Below are 27,534 nucleotides of genomic sequence, written 5' to 3'. Positions count from 1 at the left end.
ATCGGCATGTGTTCTGATGTCATTCTACACCCATGTGATGTCACACTAATAAGTAAACTCTGCAAACCTGCTTGGCAGTCATAACTCTGCAGAGGTTAGAGAGACTTATGTCAGATTTAGAAAAAAAAAAATGTCAGAAGAAAACCACATGAAGCAAAAAGTTTACTTTTAAAAAAGGAAAAGAGAACAACTGTAAAACTCACTACACCCACATACTGTCCAGATCTGCCTCATACACAAGAGGAAATCATTTACTCCAAAGTCAAGCAAAGCAAACAGCAGGACAAGAGAGTTTAAATCCTACATAAATAATCACATAACACAACGTGGTAGGAAATAGGAGGAAAACGTCTATGGTATAAATCACTCTAGATTTGACAGGCACTTTTGGACATGCGAGCCACATTATGATTTGGTTTTTACGCGGGCCGTTGCCGGTAATGACCCTTCGGGGTTGGCGGAGACTTGGGGATGGCTGCTTCTCTCATCACCCCACAGAAAAGATCCCAGCCTGCTGGCTGCCCCACTCGCCTAGCAATTGTATTTACAGCTGCTCTCACCTATAGCCCCTCACCTCCTCTCCCGAAATGAGAGGAGACATCGACTGAACAATGAAACTGACTGAGGCTTCCTTTAATTCACTGGACATTTTTCCTTTTGCTGCACCCTTGGGGAGATGGTGTGGGAGGGAGTGTGCTGGTGGGGCAGGGTTCACTCTACAGCCCAGTTCTGTTTGCTCCTTACTGGTACGTGTTGGAGTAGGGTTGGTTTTGTTAAGTGACCTCCTGTCCTTACACGTTCACATACACAGATGTCTACAAGTTTCAAAGATATTTACATCTTGACAGTGAATTTCAACATTTGCATCTGAAGATAGCAAGTAGGTTTGTGAGCGTCCATCTGGGTTGCTACTGCTTAACAGGTCAGATTAGCAAGTGCATAAGGAGGTTTCGGCCACACTTCAGCAGTTGCTGCCAGTTCAGTGAGTGCAACTCTCCAGGGAGTGAGCTAAGAATGAGACTGCTGGAAGCAACTTCAGCCAGTTTGTCAAATGGTTTTTAAACTTTAGAGACTGCATTATTCAGGAATTATGTTCACATAGCTTGTTTGCTCATAAGTAAATTTGCATGAAACTGCTGCTCTGTCCAGCTCCCTCATCCATCATCGGATAGCTGCTTGTGTACGACACAGTGAAGAATTCCACTGGGGAGCACATCAGAGAACTCAGAAAGAGTTGCTGAATTTGTAAAGCGTAAACAATATGATAAACATGGTGACAAAACAGGCTTTAGACCAAACATGCCATGACTTATCTTCTAAACTTTCTGTCATTTTTACCACCGTCGACCCTTTGATCTTACATCCAGTCAAACTGGTACTAACCAGTAGGTTAGTACCAGTTCTGCCTCTACTGGTTATTCATATATTACAGCTTGTGAACACATAGAATTAAATTCTGAATGACACTTTCAACGAGCACAAAATATGTAAGGCTAAATATGCCCTTTTGTTTGCTAATACCTGTATGTCCAGATTACTGATGGCATTACACAGAATTGTATCCATAGCAACAATCTAGAGTAAGTGGGAACATTTGTTTTACCTTTCAGAGAGCAGGATCTACTAATAGAGTCAGTGATAAATGCAAAGTTTGATCACACAAAAAATGATCACTTGCACTTGTTCAGGAGAAGTTTTACTTCTTACTGATTCTTACTGTACTTACTGTTTACCAAACAGTGTAAAGACAGAAGTGTCTGTATTCAAAGGTTACAGACAGCGCATTGATATCAGGACCTTTTGTAATACACCACATCCTCATTGGATATTGACTCAAGAACACGTTTACTTTTGTAACTCAGAAATAATAACATGCTTTCATTGGTTGCGTCCACAGAGTAAGTGTCAGCGTTCATATTTCAGCATCCAGATAGGCTTCATTTTGCAGTACAACCTTGGATATCTGTATGGCAGGCTGGGGGGGAATATTCATGTATTCAGTGTGTAAAAACCTAAATTTTCACAGCTTACTTTTTGCAAGAAACAATAAAATCTGAACATAAAAAGAAACAAACTGAACATGGAAGATGTCTGCTATGGTTCAGGAGGACTTTGCACATATGTTTCAGTGTTTAGTTAACTCTTTCGTCCTTGTAACTGTTTACATTGTTGTTAAGGTGACTTGATTATTGTCATCATTAACAACAGCTTTCAAAATCTATTTATTTTAATGTCTCTGGAAATTTTGCTACATATTTAAATCCATAGACAGCAGAATTACAGTATCTGTAATTGCAATGTCACCAATGACCACTAGGTGTAAGCTTTCAAACATGCCCTTTGAGTGGCATGTTTGAAAGCTTACTTGAGTGGAAAAACTTGAGTGGAATTGTTCAGAGACTCATTAATGTTTTGTCAGCTGGATATACAACCTCTGGAATGTGCGCTGATGGGTCATCTGAAAATAATTTTATAACAGAATAGATACAAGTCCTAAAAGAAGCACACTTCTGTCCAATCAGCTTTAAATGTCCCTGTTGTTCATCTATAGTGGAATGCTGAGTTCCTCAAGCTTTAAAATGTCTGTCCACAAATCTGCAGATGATGTCACAGAGGGTTTATCCATTTAATTATATATAGTCTATGTTTGGATCCCACTAACGCCAGCATGTGAACCGATGGCTCCCTCACCAGATACTCTCCCATTCTGTTTGTAAAACCACTGATGTGACCCTGTTCTCTATGCTAGTGTGACAGTTTTACAACTCTGTATCTTATGACTAGGATGAGACGAGTCTCAGATGTTACCATACTTAAAATAATAATTACTATCTATTATCGTCTTTATTTATTGCAGCTGTTTCTGGCTGAGTATCAGGAAGATCTGCCATCTGAGGTCTGCAGTGTGTAGTTCAGCAATGACAAACACCATTTGGAAGCTGATTGAGATGTTGTGTTTAGTCTCAACTTTTTCTGACGCTATTAATGATCAATGAGCAGTCAGCTGGTCTCCAACTGATAAATGACACTTTGCACTGCTATTTGTATAAAAAGTGATATAGTGATCTATTTTTTTTTTTTGTCGATATTCATCTCACTGTAGATGTATTAGTGGATTTCTTGACACTGTGCTGCCTGAAGTTTACATTTAGAATATCTTCTTACAATAGCACATGACAAAATATGGAAGTTAAGGCATATGTGTTTTGTTTTTATTTTTTTACAACTAGACAACAGAAATGTAAGTTGATAGAAAAAAAAAACTTGCGGAAGTTTGGGGGAAAAGAGATTAATCCTCTTGGATGAGGCTTCAGACTACCATTGTCTTTCATTAGAAAAAAAGGGCCAAATGACTTCAACATAATCTGCAGCGATATACTTTGGTAAACTGCTGCCAAGACCAGAAAAATCCAGAGATATCTTGAGGAGAGTTTCATTGATAGAAAGACTAAATCAGAGATGTAGCACATTTGAAACTCTTAGAATTTTATTTTGAATAAATAAATGTTTCTTTTTCCATGGGGAAATATTTCTTCAAATTTTATTCTCACACCTCCAACTAGTATGGAGGTGTAACAATCATGCATTGGGCTGATAATATAGCTACATCACAATGATGATTTCCCCATATTTAAAGGCAAGAATGAATTCAATGACTTATTTACACTTTATGGAGGCAAACATCACTCTTTCTGTGAAGCAGGATGAAGAGCACACAATTTTCTACATCAGTTCATTTACAACCACGACAGATGTTCTACCTGAAGGTGTCCCCACAGTCTGAAAGCGCCTAAATTGTTAACATTTTTGTGGACAGACCCATAAAAAAAACCACTGTGGAAAAGTTTTGAGTAATTAAAATTCCTCTAAACAAGACTGTTGAACACAAGTTTTGCTATTTGACAACAGGAGTAGTTTTTCTTTTTGCTCTGCTGAAACAATGAGAGGTAGAAATAGAAGTCAAATGGTGAAAATGTCAATCAAATGGTTCATTAATAGTGTTTTTTAATAGAAACCAGATTCATCTTCTCAGTTCTCACAGAAAAGGAAATTAACGCTTGGGTTCTTCTGCAGATGAAGCCGCGTGAGGTTAAGAATAGAATATTTGCCTCATAAATAGCCGAACATCAACTTCTCACCTATAGTTGCTTCAAACAACATAAAACTTTGCCACACCTCAATAAAACCACTGTTTTGTATTTTGCAAGCTGTCTGTGTCTTGCTTGGGGGTCTTAATGAGCACAAAAGCTGGAATGCCTCTCTTGGCTGAAGCCAGGATGGGATAAAACTGTTGTGCCCTCAGGCCATACGTGTAAACACAGCAGTGGCTGAAAGCAGGCGTTGTCCTATGAAATGTGTTGAACGTATTAGAAGCTGCCAAACTGAGAGTTAATGCTATTTTGTTGTTTTATATCTGATCTTACAGCTGTAATGTTCTTTTTTTTTTACAGTTTCTGTAACTGGTTTGTGTTTGTCTCATCCTCAGAGCTGTGTGTACGGAGAAAACCGGACCTCCATCCAGTGCACCACGCCTTCTCTGGCTAAACTGGCCCTGCAGCCCCCTGTGGTCACCAAGGTGGCATTTGTCCTGGACGGCTTCTCCACAGATCAGAAGGACCTGATCTATGTGGAGGACCCACTTTTCCAGGACCCCAAGCTGACCTCCAAGGACAACAAGAGCATTGTGGAGCTCAAAGTGAGGGTGCTTGTGCTTTTAAATATTACATTAACATCTGCTGCTTCCCCTTTTTTTTTTTTCCTTCTTTAGTTAGATTAAGAAGACGTAGCACACAACCATAACCTTTAGTAAAGTTCTGCCTCTACAGCTGTGCTGCGGGGGGGCGACACTGGCAGAAACAGGTGCAAACTCAAGAGCGTAACAGAAAATCATCCAGTTTATGGATGTTAAGAAAGAAAATCTCTATTTATGAGCTGTAGCAAATTCTAAAAGCGTAAGAAGTGCCAGGCAGAGCGGCAAGAAAGGAAGCAGAATCTGAAACCAAATGAAAAGATAAACTTGAACCTCTCAGCTGAGTTTGTTAACTTCTTTTAACTTAACTTCATGCCGTTCATTTGTAGACAAGCTGAAGTTCACGTGCACCGGTCTGTGCACTTTACCTCATACTCTTTAAACACATTCACACGTACAGCCGTCCCGGGTCCGGGTCAGGCTGGGAAGGAAACAATACAGAAAGAAAAACAGGACATGGAGTCTGTTTCCCATCGTTTACACCCTCCCCCCCCCCTCCCCCCCAACCTCCCCATCTCTCCTCCGCTGCTACACCTCTCTGTGTGCGCTCTCTGTTGACTTGTATTGTTCTTGCTAAGGTCAAAGCTTTTGACATATTAATGCTGCTTTTCAAACAAGTCCCCACAATGAACACAATGAAATACATACTTCTACATGTTTTTCCTTTTTTTTTTTTTTTCTTTCCCCTTGACTGTGGCCCAACGGTTTGTGGCAGCTGTTCTGAACCTTTCGCAAGGGATCTTGGCTGTTTTCTTTCTTTTTTTTTTCACTCTTTTCACAGGCATGACCTTGGCCCAAATGTTAAGCCCACCACCAACCCAGCATCTACCCCCCCTTCATCCCTCCATTCAGCCCAGACAAACCCCTCTGTTTTTACCCAGAGGGGGTTGGGATGAGACGTCACACCCGAAACAGGCCACATTTAACGTCATCTGATAACCCAGCTTTGCTGTGGGCCTCCAGTAAAGAGCAACCGCTGGGCTCATTTGCTGCCATCTGATAAGCCCAGCCTCCAAATTGAAGCAAACAGCCAAACAAAATACTATTTACCTCGAACTGTCAGCTGTGCAACCGTCTGATGACACATTAAGGACCCGGGCTGTTGGCTTTGGCTTAAAGTCAGGCTATTATCGCTGCCAATCACAATACGGATGGCTGCAGAAAAACTCACTTCCACTTATAATCCTGACAGTTTATTCATACTGTTACCAATACGACATGTCTTTAATAAGCTGAACTCCTTCCTGCTCTCTGCACAGCACGGTCACACCCACTGTTTGGAAACACACACTTGATGATTGTATTTGATGAACAAGTGAGCAAATTAGAGTTGTCTTGCTGTGTGTGTGTGTGTGTGTGTGTAGAGTCCCGAAATGCTGTGTGTTTGTGTGAGAGGGACAGGTGCGAGGCTCCACTCTGTGTCAAATTGGAAAATCCCAAACTGTCACGCAAGGAATGTGATCATTCGCTTTATTGCTTTCTGCTATGCTCCAACAAGTGTGTAAATGTGTGTGTGTGTGTGTGTTTGTGTGAGAGAAAGAGGTGGAATCAGAGGAAAAAAAAGTGACTAGAAAAAAAAAAAGAAAGTCAGAGAGCAGCAGAAGTGGAGAAAGAAGAACAAATTAAGCTCTTTGTTTTCTCACAACTTTCCATTAAGTGGTGTAAAACACACTCGCTCTCTCACACTGCTGAAACGAACTGCTGTCGGCCCAGCAGGAGTCTCAGAGCTACAAAAAGTTTAACTTGGAAGAGACGTTTGCTCACAATAAAGTCAAGACAAAAGATGCAACACGTTTAGCAGAGGATTATCTCATAGTTTTCAACAACTTTCACTCTGAAGGCTCGTCACATTTCAGTGACTCGTTTCCCTCCAGACACGCAGCCTGTGTTTAGTCACATCAGCATCTCGACACCGTCGCATGATGTGCAGCATGATGGGCTTGATAGTGTTGCTGCAGCGTTGCTGCATATGTCATCACATCCACATTAAACATCTCATTCAACACTTTGTCTCAGCGTACGAGCAGTCTGGAGGGGGATACTGGAGTATGGTACTTTGAGGACTTCCATGCATGAGATCCCATTTCAGTTTTATTCTTTTCACTTTTTTTATTCCATCTTACTCTCAATGGTTAGGCGCAGAAGGACGGCTGTCTCCATATACAGATATTAGAATGATGAATGTGTAATATTGTCGGTCATACAATAATTATATGAGTTGATCTTGGCTTAAAAACATCTTATATTTAACAAAACATTGTTCAAGGTGTATTGAACTTTCCACGTTTTAGGGTAATTAAATTATTTTTTTTTAAAAAAAAACAGCAAATCAAACAACTTTTAGCCAAATCCAAAATCTTATTTTATATTCTCTTAAATATCTTGATAACTTTATATTTGTGAATGATTTCATGTAATGAAAATCATGATATCTGTATCACATATCAGACTTTTGGAGTTAGTTGTCGTGAAATCGGGCATCAGATGTCGTGGATGGAAGTTTATGACATCAGGTATTACATATGAGATATCAAATATCAGATATAAAAAATGAGGCATGATGATCCGGTATCAGGTATCAAATTTGACATAACTAGTACCAAATATCATGATATCAGGCATTAGATACTAGGTCAAACCTCATGATATCAGGTAACAAATACTTCAGTCATAATATAAGATATCAGACATCAATTGTGAAATATCAGGTTTCAGATATCACATATCGAGTATCTGAAACTGAAAAGCTGATTTGAGTTAGAATTAAGAAACTTTTGGCAGCTTTGAGTCTTGCATCTCCACACACACACCCCCACTCCCCTCCCTTTTTTTTTTTTTTTCTTTCTCAAATCCTCATTTCCTTCCATCTCCTTTGTGCTTCTTCGTCTGTTATTTACTGCATCTCACTCTGTCTTCCATCCTCCTCTCCTCTTTTGCAGGGTGATCGGATGGACACGGAGGCGATGAAGTGTCAGGTCTTGACAGTTTCCAACCACAGCTGCGAGAATCTGACTCTAGTAGAAAACACTCTGAAGTGCACCGTTCCCACCGAGCTGCAAACCACCACGGGCAAGGAGCTGCAGGTGGAGGTAAGGTACACCTGCGCCGCACACACACTGTTTGCCTTCCTGGCACACCACCTCTCCATCACTTGTGCAATAGTCTAAGAACAATGATACTTAAACTGAGGCAGAGTTTGTGTTGACTCAAACGTTCGAGTAAACCACACTTTTGCACACTCGCACACTTATACACACAAGACTGTGAAAGTTTTGTTCCAAAAGAAAGGAAAAAAAAAACCTCTTTCATGTGTGGAGTGATGTTCTGATGGAGCTTTTGTGTGTGTGTGTGTGTGTGTGTGTGTGTGTGTGTGTGTGTGTGTGTGTGTGTGTGTGTGTGTGTGTGTGTGTGTGTGTGTGTGTGTGCGCATGTGTGCAAATACATGCTAAACCTGTTCGGATTGATATGATTTATGCTTGTGAATTTGTTTGTTTTTCATGAGAGGGGAGGAACCGTTTACTTATTAAACACACTGACATACATTACTGGAAAGATTTGGTAGGTTGTCAGGATATATGTGCCGTTGTTTTAAAACTTTTAAAAACAAGTTTCAGTTTCAGCATTCAATAAGAATGATTTACCACAGTCCCAAATGACAAAATGATACAATACGTTCGACAAGGCAGAGATACAGAACAACAGCATCCTTTTAAACCTTGTCTTCGCAGCTCTTTCCACTGCAGCCGGTTTTAGGAGCTTCTCTACAGTCTTGCTTACAACGTTGGGATCAGTAAAAATTAGTGGTACAGCTTTGTGTTATCACGCAAATGTAAACTATCACCAAAATGTAAACATACCTATGAAAATATGAAAGTATACATTAGCTGCAACCTGAGAGTTCACGGCATCAGACACCAAACCCATTCATCGTAAAATACTTTCATTTCTTTCATCTGCAGTACAGGTTCAGAGAGTTGGTTCTTCTTTAAGGCTCAAGATCATGAGTTTAATTGAAGAAAATTATTAAAATATCACACGACTGTTAGAAAAGCTGCAATAACACAATATTCAGCTGGTGGGTCATAGACTATTCAAAAATGATCAAAAATGATCAAAAATGATAAAAGTCTCATATAGACTCCATAAAGTGGGCTGCAGAGTTTTTGTTATATTCTCTGTATTTACTCGGCTCATATAACATACTTTGATAGGTATAACGGTACGATTTAGTTAATAATAATTGGATTTTTTTTTATTTTTTTTTATTAATATTTTTATTATTCGTTATGGAGTTATTCATCACCTCATACACCCAAATGTGTGATCTCAAGCACAGACAACAACTTCTTTTTTTCAAACTCCAAATAAATGTGTTTTAAACCACTGTGCATCTAACTTACCAGTGAAACCAATAAAATAATTCCCTATCTCTAATGTGGTGGTAAGAAACTCGACCTTTAATTACCCTGACTCTCGTTCTGTGAGTCCAAATCCTTATTTTTTTGTGCCAAGACTGATGATTAAACAGATATTGTGTATCAAGCATCTGCTGGATGTTTGGCAGCAGAAAATCCATAAAGCCACCAATAAGCCATTTATATGAAAATTCCCCCCGTGTTTTTATTATCAGGCTCAGAGACGGAATCTCTGCAATAAAATTTTTCATCTTTTTACATCGTAGCACCTGCTGCTGCAGGACAAAGAGGCTGACCTGCTGCAGTGCAATAAGAAAAACACAGACTGATAAAAGACGCTAGCGTGTGCACTGCTTTTTCAGTTTTATTTAGGATATTTATCATTAATCATTATCCATTTTCATAAATAACAACATCTAATTAAAGTCTCTCAGTTTTTTTGTATTTTTTTTAGGTCTTGGAGAGTAAGTTGAAAGATCTTAAAAACAGAGATAGTAAAAACAAGCTGCATTAGATGAGCTGTCAGGCGGCAGTAACCGCACCATTTGGCCATGCTGTGCTCTTCAATTTCCACTGTGGGAAATTTATGGAAAACACCACATTCCTTCAGCGTTCCAGATCATTTACAGGGAACTTCAATTACTCTCCTGTCCTAATGGAGTCCTACATAAAAAGCACTTCAGAAAAAATTTGATCCCACAATGGACTTAGTGAGCGGGCTCAGTAACTGGCTGAAATGTCAATTAAATACTAGTCAAACTTTACAACTAGAAGAAAAGGGTGCATCACATTAAAATATACTGTGACCACCCCTACAAGACAAAAATACAAACACTTTCACCATAATCTCTTTCCCTACTGATGTATAAGACTAGAAAACTCATCAGAATTAACCTGCATTGCTCTACTGTGAGGAAAACAATGTTTCCCATCATCAAATATAAAATAAATCCTTCCTACCTTTGCTTATTGTAGTCGCTTTGCTGCTGTTATTCAATTCAATTCAACTTTATTTATATAGCGTCAAATCACGGCAATGCCATCTCAAGACGCTTTACGGTCAGGAATAAAAACATAATGAAAGTCAATTCACTATAGCCTATATAAGGAAACCAACAGATTGAGTTGGAGGCTTCAATATTTAGAAATCATTTTTGATGAGCTCCTAATCTTAAATTCTCATTGAAACTAAAAAAAAAAAACACCTTTGACAATAAAATTTGCAGAGTTCATCTGTTCTCCAAGGCAGATCCTCCTGAGACAGAAAATATTGATGAAGCTCACAATAAAACAACATTTAAAAAAAAAAAAAATCAAATAAGGAACAATGTGTCTGAAAACTCAAAAAGGGATATTTTTAAACTTATTTTATTAAGTAACTTATTGCAGAGATTTTATTACAGTAAAATAACACTTGTGAAAAAATCACATAAAATTTCACATCATTGTTTGAACAACCGATCAAACATCAGGATCAATAAAGTACGCTTTGAGATGTTGAACGTTTGTGATGCTGAGCCTCAGATTCTCCGTAGATAATATCCATAGCCATCTGCAGACCCACCGTTATCAGAGTATCACTGATGACTGGTGAACTCGTCTTCAGAGGAAAGCCTTTATCACAGGCGAGGGTCAGCCACATATCCCCTGCTTCCAGTCATACCCAGACAGTGTAATTTACACACAAACACACACACACACACACAAACACACAAATACTTGTACACGTGCCGTCCCATCTGCAGCAGTCTGCAGTAGAAACCTCATTTCCACTAAACCTAATGGCAGAAGCAATATCACTGATGTAATCTGTCCCTTATGGTGGCAAAAGATAGTGTGTGTGTGTTTGTGTGTGTGTGTGTGCGTGTGTGTGTGTGTGTGTGTGTGTGTGTGTTTGCATGGTTGTAGCATATCGAATGTCTCAGTACCATATGAAAGCATTTATGTACTCTGAATGTGCCATCCATGACATGACAGTGTGTAATGTGTCACTATGTCCACAGCAGTTTTTGGACAAATAACTGGTAAACTTAATTTTACAACACGAAGACTATATGAACCCAAAAATGTCTTTTTTTTTGTCTCATACTACACTGAACAAGACTAAAAATACAACACTTTTAAAGTGTTGCATCAATATTTTTGATCAGCGTATCAAGAAATGGCCCATTTTAGGCTCGTAATGAGGTTGTTTGATACTAAAGTGGCTTCCACAGCAGGACCAAAGACAGGGAAAGTTTCTCTGGCTCTTAGAAATAATAATAATAATAATAATTATCAAAAGACGTAACAACATTATTATTTAAATAGAAATGTAAGAGATTCACATAATTCTCCCTCCATAGTATCATCAGTAAATTCAAGGTATTATTGTGTAAGCAAGGGGGCAAACTTGAACAATGACACTTGTCATCCCCCAGTGGTGAGTGTGGAGAGTTTGAAATGAAAAATACTCCAACCATAAAACATGTACTGTTTCTCACCTTGAAAAGTGTTGGGGTTACAAAGAATGGATCCAATTAACACATAACCTGCAACTACTTTGTGCCCTGAATGCCAGAAAGGTCTTGTACATTAAAGGTTGTGCAAAAAGAAATGAAAGAAAAAACACCTCTTAGAACAACAAAAGTTGTCTTTGACTGCTGATATTGTATGTTTACAATCGTTTTTCTGTACTGTTACCCCAAAAGTTGCCATCTTGTTCACATCTTCATCACCCAAAAAATGAACTTTTTCCCCTCATATTTCCAAACTCCAATCCGATTAAGTGGAGCGACACATGCAAAGACTTTCTGTGAACCCGTCTGCATTAATCCATGGTTCAAACGCTGAAACTCTATTTCAGGCAGGCGACTTGAGTCATGCTGCAAGACACGGCTAGACGATGCCTTCATCGTAAGCATGAGGATATTCAATGGTTTCTTTGCAATTTGCTGATCTATTTCAGTCCGTCGAGCTCTTGATTGCTCTCGAGGCAGAAACTCTGCAGCTCCCAGCAGAGCCTCCAACCACTTAGGACTCAAGGCTTTAATCAGACAGCCAACACCATCCATCCATTTTCTGAACCGCTTAGTCCATTTAACGGTGCGGGGAAGCTGGAGCCAATCCCAGCAATCCCTGGGCGAGAGGCAGGGTACACCCTGGACAGTCCAGTCCATCACAGGACAGCCAACACTTACATGCGAGTTATGATCCGTTGCTGCAACCCTGGTAGCTGAAATCCTGCTTAATGATGAAATGAGGGTTCATGTTTGAAGACAGTGGTAACAAAGTGCACTCCATTCTCTTCTTTCACTGTTCAACACCTCAAATCTCTTCCCCTCGTTTAGTGGCGCCAGGCGGACTCCATCAGACATCTGGGCAAGGTGACCTTGGCTCAGGAGCAGGACTACACAGGCCTGATCGTAGGCTGTGTGTGCGTCAGCTTACTGCTTCTGCTGCTGGGATCGCTGCTGATGTGGAGGAGGAACAAACACATCGACGGTAAGAGAATGACCGTCAATATGAGCAGAGACTCCTAAGATCATCACATGAAATCTGATTGTTTAATGTGTGTGTGAAGTTTTTAAAAGTCGTACTTGTGTACGCTTAGTTGGTGCGTCTTTTCTAACCCGTACGCCTGTGTGTGTCTGCTGGGTTTGTTTTCTCTGGTGGGTTTACAGGACATTTATATGTGGGGCGCACTGTTGGAAACGCTTGGCCTTCCTCAGTAATTCATCCCCCTTTCTCCACTTTTCCAATCTCTTTTCATCCACACTGATTTCTCCTTGTTTTTATTCCTCCCTTGTCTCTTTTTTTTGGCCCCCATCTTTGTCCCTAGATCTGTCTGAGGTGTGGTATGATGGCCGGGGTCACATTCAACATCTGGACAGGCTGGCGAATGCGAGGAGCGTCAGCCCAACTAACGAAATGGTCTCCCACGATTCAGTGGACTATAGAACAACCCTGCTGGAGGGTACGTCAAACCTCTCCCTACCCCCATCCGCACCTGACTCCCTCTTCTCCTGCTCCTCCTCCGTTCCATCTACCTGTTTCCAACCCTGTTGTGCTGAGAGCTATGATATAGGTGCATGCTTTAATGGACATGTTTGGAACTAACACCAGCAGCCGTCTTAAGGATAGATTCTTGGAATAAGAGTCTTATATGTTTTGAATAAACTTAATAATTGTGGGAAAATCAAGAGCATGTAAGAGTTTCCCTGGAAAAACACAAATTCTACATGTATTAAAAATATGTTACTAAAAGACAAAGTGGACGTGATGCAAAGTGACGGGATCAAATTTCAGCTTTAATTTAAGTTTGAATTGTTTCTGACCCTAAACCGAAGCCCTCGTAGATGATTTCGGAGTTCCCTCATCGAGAAAACTGGAAAACTTTGATGTAGTCTTGAAAGTTCTGTGTAGTTTTTGTTCCTGTGGGTCCTGAGGGCCTTGGAGAGGCTCCTTGTATTCCGATCCGGAGCATGAGGGTAAAGTAATTTTCGTGCTGGCTTAAAATCTGAGAAGGCAGACTTACTAATGAGCTAATGCTTGCCTTTAGGGATAGCTGGCTTGTTGGATCAGTCGCTGAGAGTCTGGATGGGAGCTGATTGTGTCTCTGTCAGCTTTGCTTAACCGTTTCTGCCCTTTTCAGATAAAACTTTGCATTCATTACTAACTGCATCGGAAAGGAGATCAGACACTTCTTCCTTCCAGCCCTGCCAGACTCGCCGCCATATCAAATCACTTTTTGGCTTTGCCCCCTCTGATCATGTAACGACCTTTGACCTCTGGAGGCCCAGCTGATACAGTCGCTGACTTCTAACCTCCCCCGTTTGCCTATTTTTTGCTTCTCCAGATCAGGGTGCCGACAGGCCTGAGACGTGCCGGGCTGTTCCTCCAGTCTACGGGGGCAATGGAGAGCTTTTGTCATCCAGACTGGGGGCACTGGGAGGAGGGATGGGTCTGGGGATGGAAGGCGAGTTGGTGTCACCCCTGCTGGTGGCCCCGGTCCACATCGACCCATCCTGTCTACACCCCGACCTGCTGACTGAGGTGCAGCATGTGGTGATCGCCAGGGAGCAGCTGCTGCTTCACCTCAACCAGGTCATCGGCAGAGGTCAGCCGGCATCTTAATACATCATCATTCATGATGCTGTTTTCAGAAGAAGCTCATGTCCTGTGGATTAACCCTTAAAACTCTGCAGCACCCCACAGCGATTCCACATGTATGGTAACTCCACAGTGACTGAGTCATCATAAGACCGTTAGTTATCACTTTTGCTAAGAAATCTCTATTTTGACCTGGAAACTATGAAAAAAAAACACTGCTTGTCAAAGTTTGAACCAATCAGGTAGCTTAAATTTACGGCAATGTGCAATCAGTAGCGGTCAGAGATAAAAAAAAAAATCAGCAGAAATTCCTATATCTGTCTGAGTAAAGGAAAAATAACGGTCCTCTATGACTGAAATAAAGCTAAAACAAAGGTATGGGTGCATGTTGGTGCAGAAACAAGCTGAGTTGGAGTTGGTTTTGTGAGAATTTTAGGAAAATACTAGCAGATATAACTGTAAAAAGCACATAACGGCTGGAGGAAAAAGCATGAATATGTATTTTTATTTATGAATTCAAATATATTTCCTCCTGAAAGTCAAGACTTAACAGATGAGAAAAGGCTTAGTCACTGTTGATCTGTGTGTTATTTCTGCAAAGTGTGTTATTTCTACGAGAGATATGTCAAAATATATACAGTGTTATTAAAAGGGTTGAGGTTCTACTTGCATTTTCACATTTAAAAGGAAAAAGGCAGAACAAAAAGGACCAAAAACTGGCTTTGAGTTTTAAAGGTGCTTGATTTATGCACAAAAATAAACTAGCAAAACAGAAAATATTACAGATATCCAGTCAATATTACCTACTGTGTCAAAGCTTTTTAATATAACAATGATATGCAGAGCTGTACATTTCTTATTGGAAGTGACAGTAAAATAACAAAATAATGGTGAAATTGTCTGTAATCTGGTTACAGTGGCTCAGTATTTGCATTTCAAGTGAGAAAACATGTTCAAATGAATGCATCCTCTTAGATGTTTTAGTAAGAAAACTTCTATTCCTGCTATATGTTAAGGACCATTAACTTGCAGGCATCATAATCCATCCAGCGTCTTCAGTTTGTAACTTAAGCCATCGCTACAGACACAATAAAAATCTGATATCCCTACAAACAGTTCATGGATATTACAGCTGATGCTGTGTGATACTATCATCGCATGCTTAGTTTAATGTGTTAGATTTATGTAAAACCCTATAAAAACCTAAAGTGGCCCCCAAAGAGTATAATCACCTGCTTTATCAACCCACATGCTTGACATGCAGACACAAAATCACCTCATGTAGCTGCATTTAAGTAGGCGGCAGACTGATCGAATTCAGTATCAAGAGGAGAAAGACCCCCAAACCCTCTTGAATGCCCTAGAAAGCAGCACCTCTGCCCCCACACCTAAATTATCCCCTGAAGAAAAGAGGCTGCACTTGGTGTTTTCAAAGTGGCATAAAATGATTTGTTCTCAGGGTCCATTGTTGGGAGGCGTAACCCAACACCCTTTGCCATCTGCATGGACGTGATAGGAGAGCTCTGTGCTCATTTTGCTCTTGCGCCAACCCCCAGTCTTGGGGCGAGCCCCCATTACTTAAAGAGTAAATATAATTCAGTAAAATGCACAATACTTCAAGGAGGTCTGACACTTGGGGTATTAATGAATAAAACCTCATACTGGGTTACTTGGAGGGGGGCAGATTTAACGCAATGGTAACTTGAGAGATTTCAGTTTTTAAGGTGTGGAACACATAAACCAGTGTGAACACCTTGATCTTTCCGTTTCAGACATTACATGCTTTAAGGCAGAGGGCAGAAGTATTTGTATCGGATTTCTGGAAATGCTGTAATCTCAATGTACGCGAACATGGACACGTAGGGATGCTGATTGCATCCAGTCGGAGTGGGTGATTTACATGCTGCCATACAGTTCTGTCCATTTATGGGAAACATTTAGACACTGGGGCTTCACTGACTGGCTCAAGCAACAAACCATGACACAGAAGATGTGATCAACAACACTGTCTAATTTGCAAGCCAAGTGCGCTCTCACACACACACACACTCAAACACACTTGAGATATGTGCATTTAACAGCTAGTCTTTTTTCTGGCTCGGCTTTTCAGTTTGTTGTTCATTGTTTCACAGCGCTGCAGTGGCATAAAAACCAGCTCTTTATATTCAGTTTCAATGTGAATGAGTCAGAAAATAGTGTATCACATAAATGACTGTAAAACAGACGTGTCCCTTGTGTGGGTTAAAGAAAATGTTACATGGAAGTCTACCTTTTATAAGCTTTTGATCTCCCCTATGTGCCCTGATTCTGACTAATGCTGTGCATCATGTTGTAACCTGCAGGCCACTTTGGCTGTGTTTTTCATGGAACGCTGCTTGAGCCAGACGGGCAGAAGCAGCACTGTGCCGTCAAGTCCCTAAACCGTAAGTACAGCCCTCTTTATTTGCAGTAGATCAGCCACATCCTAAAGAAGTCAGGGGCATGCTGAAGTTAGGGATGAGTGCACTTGCTGTTTTTTTGGATTTAAAGTGTCTTACTTATAGCATTTTGTAATCAAGTAAAGGTATTGTGTCATGCTAGAGGAGATGTATTTACAAGTTGGCTGAATGTCCTGGGGTGCTGATGAAAAGACTGTGTAACACATCTTCTTTTACAGCTCGGTTTTTACAGCCGCTGATTTTACAGCCTGAAAATTGTCACTCTAGTTTAGCTCCCAGAGGGTTTTGTCAATTTTTGATTAATAATACCTCAGTCGCCATACAAATACTAATTGTGGCTATTAGTTTATTCAAAGGCCTTGAAACATATTATTAAAGTAAGATTGAGTGTTTATTTCCAAGCTACAGAGATCACACTACCACACACAGCAAACCAGACTGACACTACCACACACCAAAACGGACTGGAAGTTTCACTTTAAAAGCCGAGTTATCCTGTTTCTGATTGGCTTCGGTTATTTTATATGGGGTGATCTTATTAAATTTGTGGTAAAACTAAACTAAAGCTCAATGAGTTGGAAATTGTGTGTTAAATCCTCATTTAGATGTAACCCTGGTAAACTGGTCATGTCTGCAGTCTAACATTAACAGCTGCTTCCTATAACAGAGATCTCCCATTCTTCCTCGAGCTAATCTTATTTAGATCAATGGTATAGCTATTAGCTAAATTTCAAATAATATTGTGAACACAAATTCATTCAAAGCCCTGGATGTAGATTATTACTGTAAATGACAGCACACAGTAGAGCTTACACTAGCACACAGCAAACCAAACTGACATCACCAAACAGACTCAAACACGTAAATGTTCTTCATCTGTGATTCAGCTAGTTGCTACTGATCCATATGTACAAGGTACTCACATCACAACATACCAAACTGTTCCTGGTTGTCAAGGCACCACACTGCAGATGAGTTAAAATATGCCATAATTTCTCCACTATATTATAACTTAGCAGACCTTTTTAGCTTTAGCATCAGTTCAGTTTTTAGGGGCTAATGCTATCTATTGTTTCTTTTATAAAAGACGTTTCCCCAGTGTTCATAAATGTTGTATTTAATTACCAAAGGGAACTCAGAACTTCCAACTAGGAAAAAAAAAGTACTCAGACAAGAAGTTAGTATTCCTAGTTGGGCCTTTCATAGATAAAGTTTTCCAAACCCAACGTCCACAGGTTGTTTGGGTAAAATGTAAGTAATCACTGGCTGGTGTTCATACTGAACTGGGACGGCTGTCTGAATGGGACATTTTCAGGCCCAAATACCCAAAGAGCAAAACAGTCATGAGAGCGTTTTTATATCATTTAGTCACTTCTTTAACTCCATATTAAGGTCCAAAGCAAAGAAAATAAATTTCTTTTTTTTTTTCTTTTTTTTTTTTTAATTAAATGTCTCCTTTAACATCTTATTTAGATTTCTACCATTAAAAAATCGTGAAAATGATTTTTTTTTAAAAAATTTGTAAAATATTATAAGTAAGCATGTTATTTACCATGGATGATGAACCTGGATTATTGTTAAAACCAGGATAATAATGATCATTTGAATGCACTTAATCAGAAACTTTGATTGGATTTGAAGTTCTTGCTTACTGGAACTGGTTACATGGCATAACAAAAACTTCCCAACTATTCAGCAAACACAGTGATAATCCAACCACAATTACGCAATCCTACATTTGTTTATTTTATAGTATATGATATCATGGCACCCCCAGTAGCATTACAGATCTCATCATAGTAGAGCACCAAATCCTTTTCAGCTTGAGATGATGGTGATGAATGAGCATCTGATGGTGAGGAAGGCATTATGGTCCCACCTAATCGTGTAACCTGTCAGCTGGAGCAGGAAGATTGATGCTGGGATGATATGGAGGAAAGACCCAGCCGTATTCAGACAGACAGAGTTCAGCCTGCTGGGATCTGACTCAAGGGATTTTAAGCCTTTCGTTAAATTAATTTCTGTGAACTCATAGGGCACAGTGTCATTTTTTTTTCTTTTGTTGTATTTGAGAGTCTTTATGTGACAGCTGAAAGGAAAATGACTGAAGTCATATTTTTTTTCCTAAGGATGATTAATGTATCATAGATAATATTCTATCTCAGTGTGATAAAATAATCATGTTCTGTAAGTTGTAAAGCTTTTCCAACCAAGCGTCTGGAATTTGGTGCCTGACCTCAGCTGAAGGTAAATTGTCCTCTGAAAGACGCTCCATCTATAAACAGATTAGAGCAAAGTCAGGGAGGGTAAAGTGCAAGACACCAGAAGCAGGAATGCATTTGGTAAATGGGAATTGAGAAATAGGTCAGATTGTTTTTCTAGGTGGATGTCCATCATCGTCTTTATTCCACAAAGGTATCTGAAGAATGACCTTCCTGCTGATGTCAGCAAAGCAGAGTTACTGCTTATCTTCTACTTGCACTCATTGTCCCCTGCCATTCTAAAGCTGTTGGTTCAAAGTTTTTTTCAGCTGCAAATATGCACATCATTCGAAAATGATAGCAGTTATTTGTATTTTTGTTACAAGGCATCACAGACTTAGAGGAGGTGTCTCAGTTCTTGAAGGAGGGGATCATTATGAAGGACTTCAGCCACCCCAACGTCCTTTCTCTGCTGGGTATTTGCCTTCCACCCGAGGGCTCGCCACTGGTGGTTCTGCCCTACATGAAGCATGGAGACCTGCGCAACTTCATCCGCAATGAGGGACATGTAAGAGCACACACAGCTTCAGCAGGGGGAGATGTGAAGGCTTTAGCATACCTGTTCAGACCATAGACTGTATATAGAGAGATGGGCGTAGCTCCGTAACGTCACCCATAGGTTTCTGAAGAGCTGAATTGAAGCTCGGTGGGCGGTTCCTACCATCGCCATCTTGATAGAGGCATACGTGTCATCTCACCCGGAAAATACATATATGGGCAAAGGGGTAGAGCTGAGAGGGGGGCTGTGAGCGTCATGGTGGATGATTGACATTGAGCAAACTCCGAGCTTTCTGTCGCTAAGAGCTAACCGAGCTAACCCGGCGATAACAGGAGCTAACCAGCTAACAGAGGTAAGCAGGCTAAAGCTAAGTCAGGTTGTTAACCGGCTAAAAACTGCGGTTGTTCTACGTTCTTCTGACTTGAAGCGGTAGATTGGGTACCTGTCAATCAAAAGGACATACCCCTAAATATACCAAACTTCAAGATTAAATTACTTTTAAAAGGGCGAGTTAGAAAAAAGTCACTCCCCCCACAGTTGTCATGAAGGTAAATCTGACCTATTAAACCTAAAATGGATTTTTGTACCAGGCTGTAAACATGTTTATTCCTGCTGTGAAGTTGGCCTTTTTTACATGGGAGTCTATAGGGATTTGCTCTGTTTTGCAGCCCCTAGTGGATGAAGGGGGAACTGCAGTTTTATGCACTTCCGCATAGGCTTCACTTTTAACTGCCGGAGGCTCCGTCGATCTTTCATATATGATTTATGGTTCAGACGTTGCATCATTTCTAGATGATGTGCAAAAGTTTGATGGCAGACGTGTCTTACAGAACCCAACAGTGAAGGACCTGATGGGCTTCGGGCTGCAGGTGGCCAGAGGAATGGAGTATCTGGCCAGTAAGAAGTTTGTCCACCGAGACCTGGCTGCCAGAAACTGCATGTGAGTTCCCCTTCTATCATACAGAAACACAAGTGTTTATTTGCATACATGTGTGACAGCACAAGACAAAACAAAGGGACACAGGAAACACAGTAGTCGATGTTTTTGCACATTAAAGTAAATAGTACAGTTTATAGGAAGTAAATGGCCTGGAAATAAAGCCAAATGGACAACCATTTTAGAAATTCAATACTACACATCAGTACTGTCTTTTTCAAACTACTTCTGATTCTGTAAGCCCTCATCCGGTCAAGACAGATGTCCGACCTTACAGGTTCTGGTTCTGTTGGAGATTTTTGTTTATGTTAAAACGGAGGGGGGTTTTTTTCTCTCCACTGTCTTCCACTGCTCCATGCACTCAAGATGGAGGACTGGACCAGTGTAATTCACTGGCCACCTTATTTAGACAGTTAATTCTATAACTTGACTTCATTTGACTTGACTATCATTCGCAAGGAAACATGCTAGCAACTAAATATCCATGCAATGGTGCACACAGGACATTTCTGGACAAATTGAGGAAAAGAAAGGGATAAGACAACATCAGACTGACTTTTGCTAGCTAGAGAGATCTCAGAGAAGAGTCAAAACTAAAACAGACACTGAATTAGCTGTTATGGGGTGCCAAAGTGGAAAAATCTGCCAAAGCTCAGTAGAGGAGCTTAAAAAACAGTGATGAAACAAAGAAAGTTTGGTCAGAATTCAGGAAAGCCAGGAAGATTTCCTGTGATTCACTCAGTCTCAGAGACTGTAAGACAACCAGTGGTTATCTCAAGAAGGAAATTTTAGTTTCTTAAGATAAAAAGATAAAAGAATTTGTTATTTTGAAAATTAGGTCTGTGAATCAGAGATAACATCTAAACTGAATCATTTGCAAGCGCAACCATTCTTTGTTTTTAGCTGAAATGTTTGTTCTGCTTTATCTGACCTGGTTTTGCACATTGTCACTCTCTTTAAAAAAAAAAAAAAAGGTTATGTAATTTTTCTAAAACACAAAAAAATCAACCAGATTTCTATAACAAATCTATATGTTTGTGTTTTTAGAAAAACTTTTAAAAACTGACGTCGACATTATCTTAAGAGGGTGACGACATGTGAAACATGATGACGATGTTAAACAGACAAAGAAGGCACAAGTACTAACTTGTGTTTTTTCCTTGGCAGGCTGGATGAGAGTTACACGGTGAAGGTGGCAGACTTCGGCCTGGCTCGAGATGTTTACGACAAGGAATATTACAGCGTCCACAACAAGAGCGGCGTCAAGCTGCCCGTGAAATGGATGGCTCTGGAGAGTCTGCAGACGCACAAGTTCACCACCAAATCCGACGTGGTGAGGACTCGGTTGCATCTATAGCAGAGACTTATTTAACTCATCGCTTCTGTTCCCTTGTATCACTTTCACTACTTTTCCCACAGTGGTCATTTGGTGTGTTGCTATGGGAACTGATGACCCGCGGAGCCCCGCCGTACTCTGATGTGAACTCCTTTGACATCACAGTGTTCCTCCTGCAGGGGAGGAGGATGCTGCAGCCCGAGTTCTGTCCCGATTCTCTGTGAGTGTGCACCCTGTCGTACATGCACTACCTCCACCTCTGTCAGCGCACTTCCACGGCTCAGTTAGCGTGATATACTGTAGAGCTGTGCTTCAATACATCAGGAAAAGAGACTCTGATAGCAACACGGAGCAGCGGGGGAAAATAGGAAAAGTAGAAGAGCTGTATAAACAATGGAAGTCATAAATATAAAGCTTTCCAAGTTTAAGCCATCCATCATCATCCGCCTGAGACTCAAACAAACTTCAACAAGAGTTACATCTCATCACATCTGTGGGTCAAATAAGAGTCACTTTTCTAGCTTTGCAATAAGTCTTAATGGGAATCCAATAAAACAATTGCGTTTCTGTTCTGCTTGGTGCACGTTACTGCGGCAACTAAGTGTTCCTACAGATCAGCCATCAGTCAAACCAACGTCAGCTGAGGTCACTTTTCTGTTTTGTTTATTTTTAGAGTTTTCTTTGAGCACGTTCACATGTAAGTTCAACATGCACAAAAAAAAAAAAAAAAATCAAATAAACAAAGACAATTTTCAGAATCTGCCCGAACTTAGAGGAGAAAGCTGTGTTTGGAGGAAGGGATGGAAAGAAGCAGACTTCAATGTCAGTGTCAGAACAGAGCTCACATTAGCTCACCGAACACGTCTGACTTATCCTTATCTGCTTACAACTCCGATCCACTGGTACCGTGAAACACGCGGCATGAGTGATCTCATTCAGAGCAGATAATGCTCCGGGGTGCCCAACACGTCGGTGTGTGTGCTGTGTGTGGAAATCGACAGTGGGAGTGGGAGTGGGAGCGTTCAGGTGAGAGGGAGGCAAGAGGCCCAAACTAAGACATCGAGCGGTGATATATGTCTGCAAACATTCCCGCAATTCTTCGCTGCTGGTTGTACCGAGGGAGCTCTGGGCAACAGCAAACTGACAGATGCTTTAGAGGTGAAGCAACGGACTCATTTTAGCTTGATTTTGTAACAATGAAAGGTAAGGGAAAGAAAAATGTCAAATATCTGAGATTCTAACATCATGAGTTGTTCTGTTTAGAAATGATAAAAATGAGGCCCACTTTAAAAGTCAAACATGTCTTTTCAGGATAAAAAAAAGATGTTGTAAGACCCGTTTGGCTGCGTATACATGACAGCTGTCAGAGAGGACTAGCTTCCACATTATTCTTAGACTGAATGAATCATTTTACAAATAATACCAGGTACAGCTTTTTGGACTAAATTCCCAAAAATGTTGCAGTTTCTGTTCACTTCAAATCAAGCTACAAAACCTAAAAGGTTGAAAAACTGTACTTAAAGAAAAACCATAACTAAACATGTTCCATGTAAAATAAAATCTGTCTGTACTTTTCAGTCATCTGACATGCAAACGCTTCCATTTGACTGTGAAATGAAACTGAGAAACGTGTTTTCTCAGAGAAGTAGAACATGTTGATTTCCTAAATAACTGGGCATTTCTTATTTTTACTTGTTGTCAGTATTTATTGTGTAATAGTGCTACATAAATTAAACTAAAAAGGCTTGGCTCTGTTTAAAACATGAATAAGACAGAATGAAACGATAAACAAATCTCATTGTTCCCAATGCAACATAAACAACATATCAGATGTAGAAAATGACACATTTTATTATTTTATGGGAAATATGAACTCATTTTGAATTTGAAGGCCACAACGTGTCTCATAAGAAGTTACAACAGGATTATGTTTAGTGTTGTGTAGCATTTCTTCTTAAGGTGCATTCACACCGGTTCTTTCTATTCGCTTCACTGTCTGTTTGCTCTGAAAGTCGGCTTCGCTTGAGGAGGTTTGAATGTACAAATGAACTCATAGAAGTGGGCTCTGGTCCACCTACAAATGTGGGTCTCAATCTAGTCCAAGTAAATCAAATGCAGAAAGCAGATTACAAAGTAGATGGTATTCAGCGCAGGGCATTGTGGGTAGAAACTACCAAAACAAATACGATCAGGCAACTACGGCGGCAAGAAATGATTTGCAGTTACTTCTAATTTGGACAGTTTTTAAAAGAAATATGACCAAATGCTTGGAAGAGAAGTTGCTCTTTGTTAGATTAGTTTTCTTCTTTGTTGTTTGTCTTCTGTTTTGTTTTCCTTCGTTAATGCATGATGCATCACCGCCTCCTTATTCTCTAAGCTAAAAAAAGAGAGGAACCATCTGGATCCTTCTTAGCACAAAGTTTAAAATCCAAACTAAAACCGTAATAACTGCGGGAGTAAGAAGATGCATCAATACACATATCTAAGATTTACTATACTGAAATACAATAAAATCTTTTCAGTTTTTCTGTATTCAACATTTTTTCATGTATTCTAATACAGGATGTGACTCAAACCTACACTTCTAATGTAAAATAAGATGAAAAACATTTTGCAATAAGAGTATATGAAATTTACTGTATTTTATTTTATTTTACTTATTTTTAAAAGAATATATATATATACATATATATATATATATATATATATATATATATATATATATAGATAGATAGATAGATAGATAGATACAAATATATATATATATATACATACATACATACATACATATAAAGAATATATATAAAGAATATAACAATAATATAAAAACAAAAAATAATAGTAGCACAAATACAATTATAAGAATGGAAAATAGTTAATTAAATTTCATTTCACATAATAGACCGTTATAGTACGCTTTATAATTTGCTATAATTTCTCTTAATAGAAACATTTTAGCAAATTCAAGTTCAACACTGCTAAGTTTTGTTTGTTCGTTTAAATGGTTGTACAGTCTACTTAGTTGGTTATAAAGAAGTGGACATGAGGCTGGAGTGCCACGGATTGGCTATGAGCTGAATTGTTATTAATTGTACTCATATTTTTCACTATACAGAAAAAAAAAACTAAATAAAATTATAAATCTAAACTCTGAGGTGCTGAATCAGATGAACACAGTCCTGTCAGAAGTCTGAAATACTGATGCGTGTCATCTCTCCCTTCAGCTACACGGTGATGATCGAGTGTTGGCATCCGAAGCCGGAGCGGCGGCCATCTTTCTCCGAGCTGGTTTCGCGCATCTCCGCCATCTTCTCCAGCTTCAGTGGGGAGCACTACGTCCTCCTCAACACCACATATGTCAACATCGAAAAGATGAGCCCTTACCCCTCCCTCTTAGCCTCCACGGCTTCTTCCTCCTCATCTTCCTCCTCCTCTGAGCCCTCTTCCTCCTCCTCCCTACCCTGCCACTCCCCCTTTATGTGCCGCGTGGAGCGAGACTGCTGCACCTGAGAGAAGGAAGGAGAAGAGACTTAGAAAAAGATGGAAACGCAAAGGAAACGAACATGTGAGGCGATTTGAGAACTACTGTTTGTACCTGCAAAACACTGGACACTGCATGCTGAATACAAAGCCGTTTTTAGAGCTTGGACTGTTAACTCCTTGTGGACCTTCCATCATCTCAGCCATGGCCTAATAATGAGGGCTGACGTCATCTTCCATGCTGACCCCTCATCTTCCTCATCAGCCACACATCTCTGGGTGACGCGCGCTTAGAGATCACACACCGTCTGTAATGTGAATGTGTTAGAAATGGCCATGTATCCGTTGCCTCGGGCTGATTTCAGCAGGCAGGTGTGAAAGCAGAAACAAGCCTGCTACCATGTGCAGATCACTGGAAGCTTTATGTGTATAGCTATCTTGGGACTGTGAGCTTTGATGTGCTTGAGACGTCACCGTGTCAGCGTGAAGTCCCCATGTTTCTCGACTTAATCATGTAAAAAAAAAAAAACCCACTACAGATCTGACACTTGAAAGCTTCGATCCCTTCGTGGGAAACAGAAGGAAAAACAAAATGAGAGCCATCATTAAGGTTTTTTTTTGTTGTCGGTTAATACGTTAACCCAACTTGCTTACTGTATGTTTAACTTGCATTTGTTTAGCCTGACTTACGTTTTATTGTGTGCTTGCAATGAAATGGGAGCAAAGTTTTGTAGCCAGAAGATTTCCAGCTGATATTTGGTGTATTAAACCGAAACTTTGTCTTTTTGTAAAACTGTTTATCTAGATTACTTTTAGCCCAGCTTCTGTTGAGCTCTTCAGTTTTCATTTCTTTAAAGAGCTCTGTGGCAAACTGGCTGCAGATGTCACTTCCAGTGTCACTTTAGTGGCTATGATCTCTGTCAGTGCAGCCTGTTTAATGTGGGGCCGATCTGTTTGAAGGGTACAGAAACGTAATGGAGGAGTCCAGAGTTGTTCCAGCTCCGACCCTATGAGGCCGCGAATGCTATTTGGAAGCACCGACTGGACTACACCATGCCACTTCTTTGGACTGTAATGGCTTTTTTGTGGCAATAAAGGATAGCAGTGGAGTCCCAATGAAAAATGTTTTGATGCTTAAAAGCCATACTGGCCGGTTTGCAAAAGCTTTCCATATAGTCGTCCATTTTTCCCAACTTTAAAGGTAACCATTGGCTTCCGCTCCTTTCAGCACAGTGAGGTCTTGAGTTAACTTGTAGGCATTCAGCCTTACATCTGTTACATATCATACACTATTTACTATTCTAGTGAGGATTTACTTTGAGGTAAAGAGAGGAATCTGATCTGATCTGTCATATGTATAATTTCACATTTCAGGCATTTAATTTTCAATTTTGTGCTGAATTGAATGGAAACAAATGGTTAAGGTGGAATTATGTCAATTATTTTAACTGGTTAAATTTGCTCGGGTTTGATTTAACTTGTCAGAAACAGATTAAAACTTGCAAACCACCAATATGGTCAAACCCATTTCTGTTTTTCTTTCAACGGCTGCTGATGTGATCGGGCCACTGATGGACACGTATGAATGTTTGCTATGACAATAAAATTGCTGTACTATATTTTTGTATCGATGATGAGCCTCTTCTTTAAAACGTGGGCCAATCGGACACCGGTGGTGGGTGAATCGTGCCGCAAAGACACTCAAAGATCAACCCATCACAGAAGACAGACCACTGCCATTTTGTAAATACTAAGAGTGGAGCGCTGTGCTCATGTAGCGTCTTGTCAAGAGTAAAGAATGTTAAAACAACTGGAGCCATCTCATGACACTCAAAGACTGCTGTCACGTTGATCATGTGATCCTCCACCACTTTGTCCAGCATAACACTGTCTGTTCTATGTATGTTTGTATGTATGAGTTTGTTGTGTATAAAAAAATCCTGAAGGTACATGTTCCAATGTCATTTCAAATTAATTTTGTAAGTGTAATAAAGCTATACTATCAGATAATGGCTGTTTCTGTGTGTTTTTTGTAAAAAACCAACGTACTGTAGAAATGTCGGACTATTACGACATTTGCATCATCATCAAAGTGCAGCAATTCCACAGTCAACATTATGACCCTGCTGATGTAAAGTTATATTAATTACAAGCGTGTGTTTTGGAACTGAATTCTTGGAGAGATTGGAGGGTTTTTTGGAAGGTTTTTGCCCCCAAACAGGTCTGACACTATCTGTGTGTTTGCCTTTTGTTCTGCAGTCCTTTCCTTTTGTTCTCAGACCTTCACCCTTTTTGTTCCCACTGACTTGCGGTGACATTTGACCCTT

The 27,534-nt window shown here is 40.0% G+C and overlaps 1 protein-coding gene across 1 annotated transcript in view; it reads left to right on the top strand.

Moving 5' to 3' along the window:
- Window positions 1-25,690, top strand: part of met (MET proto-oncogene, receptor tyrosine kinase) — a gene marked incomplete at its 5' end in the record, with an annotated part of 73,858 nt that extends 48,168 nt beyond the window's left edge. The window contains 11 exons of the mRNA XM_079249168.1: window positions 4,487-4,696; window positions 7,690-7,839; window positions 12,495-12,648; window positions 12,986-13,120; window positions 14,003-14,263; window positions 16,599-16,679; window positions 19,282-19,463; window positions 20,285-20,394; window positions 21,559-21,724; window positions 21,811-21,947; window positions 24,952-25,690. Coding sequence (XP_079105294.1) covers window positions 4,487-4,696; window positions 7,690-7,839; window positions 12,495-12,648; window positions 12,986-13,120; window positions 14,003-14,263; window positions 16,599-16,679; window positions 19,282-19,463; window positions 20,285-20,394; window positions 21,559-21,724; window positions 21,811-21,947; window positions 24,952-25,237 — 1,872 coding nt within the window. The 3' untranslated portion in view covers window positions 25,238-25,690. The remainder of the gene's footprint in view (window positions 1-4,486; window positions 4,697-7,689; window positions 7,840-12,494; window positions 12,649-12,985; window positions 13,121-14,002; window positions 14,264-16,598; window positions 16,680-19,281; window positions 19,464-20,284; window positions 20,395-21,558; window positions 21,725-21,810; window positions 21,948-24,951) is intronic.
- Window positions 25,691-27,534: the final 1,844 nt, after the last annotated feature.

The sequence above is a fragment of the Telmatherina bonti genome (assembly GCF_933228915.1).
Source record: "Telmatherina bonti genome assembly, chromosome: 2".
Classification (NCBI taxonomy): Eukaryota; Metazoa; Chordata; class Actinopteri; order Atheriniformes; family Telmatherinidae; genus Telmatherina; species Telmatherina bonti.
The sequence above is the reverse complement of the archived record's forward strand: the minus strand, read 5'-3'. Positions and strand labels throughout refer to the sequence as shown.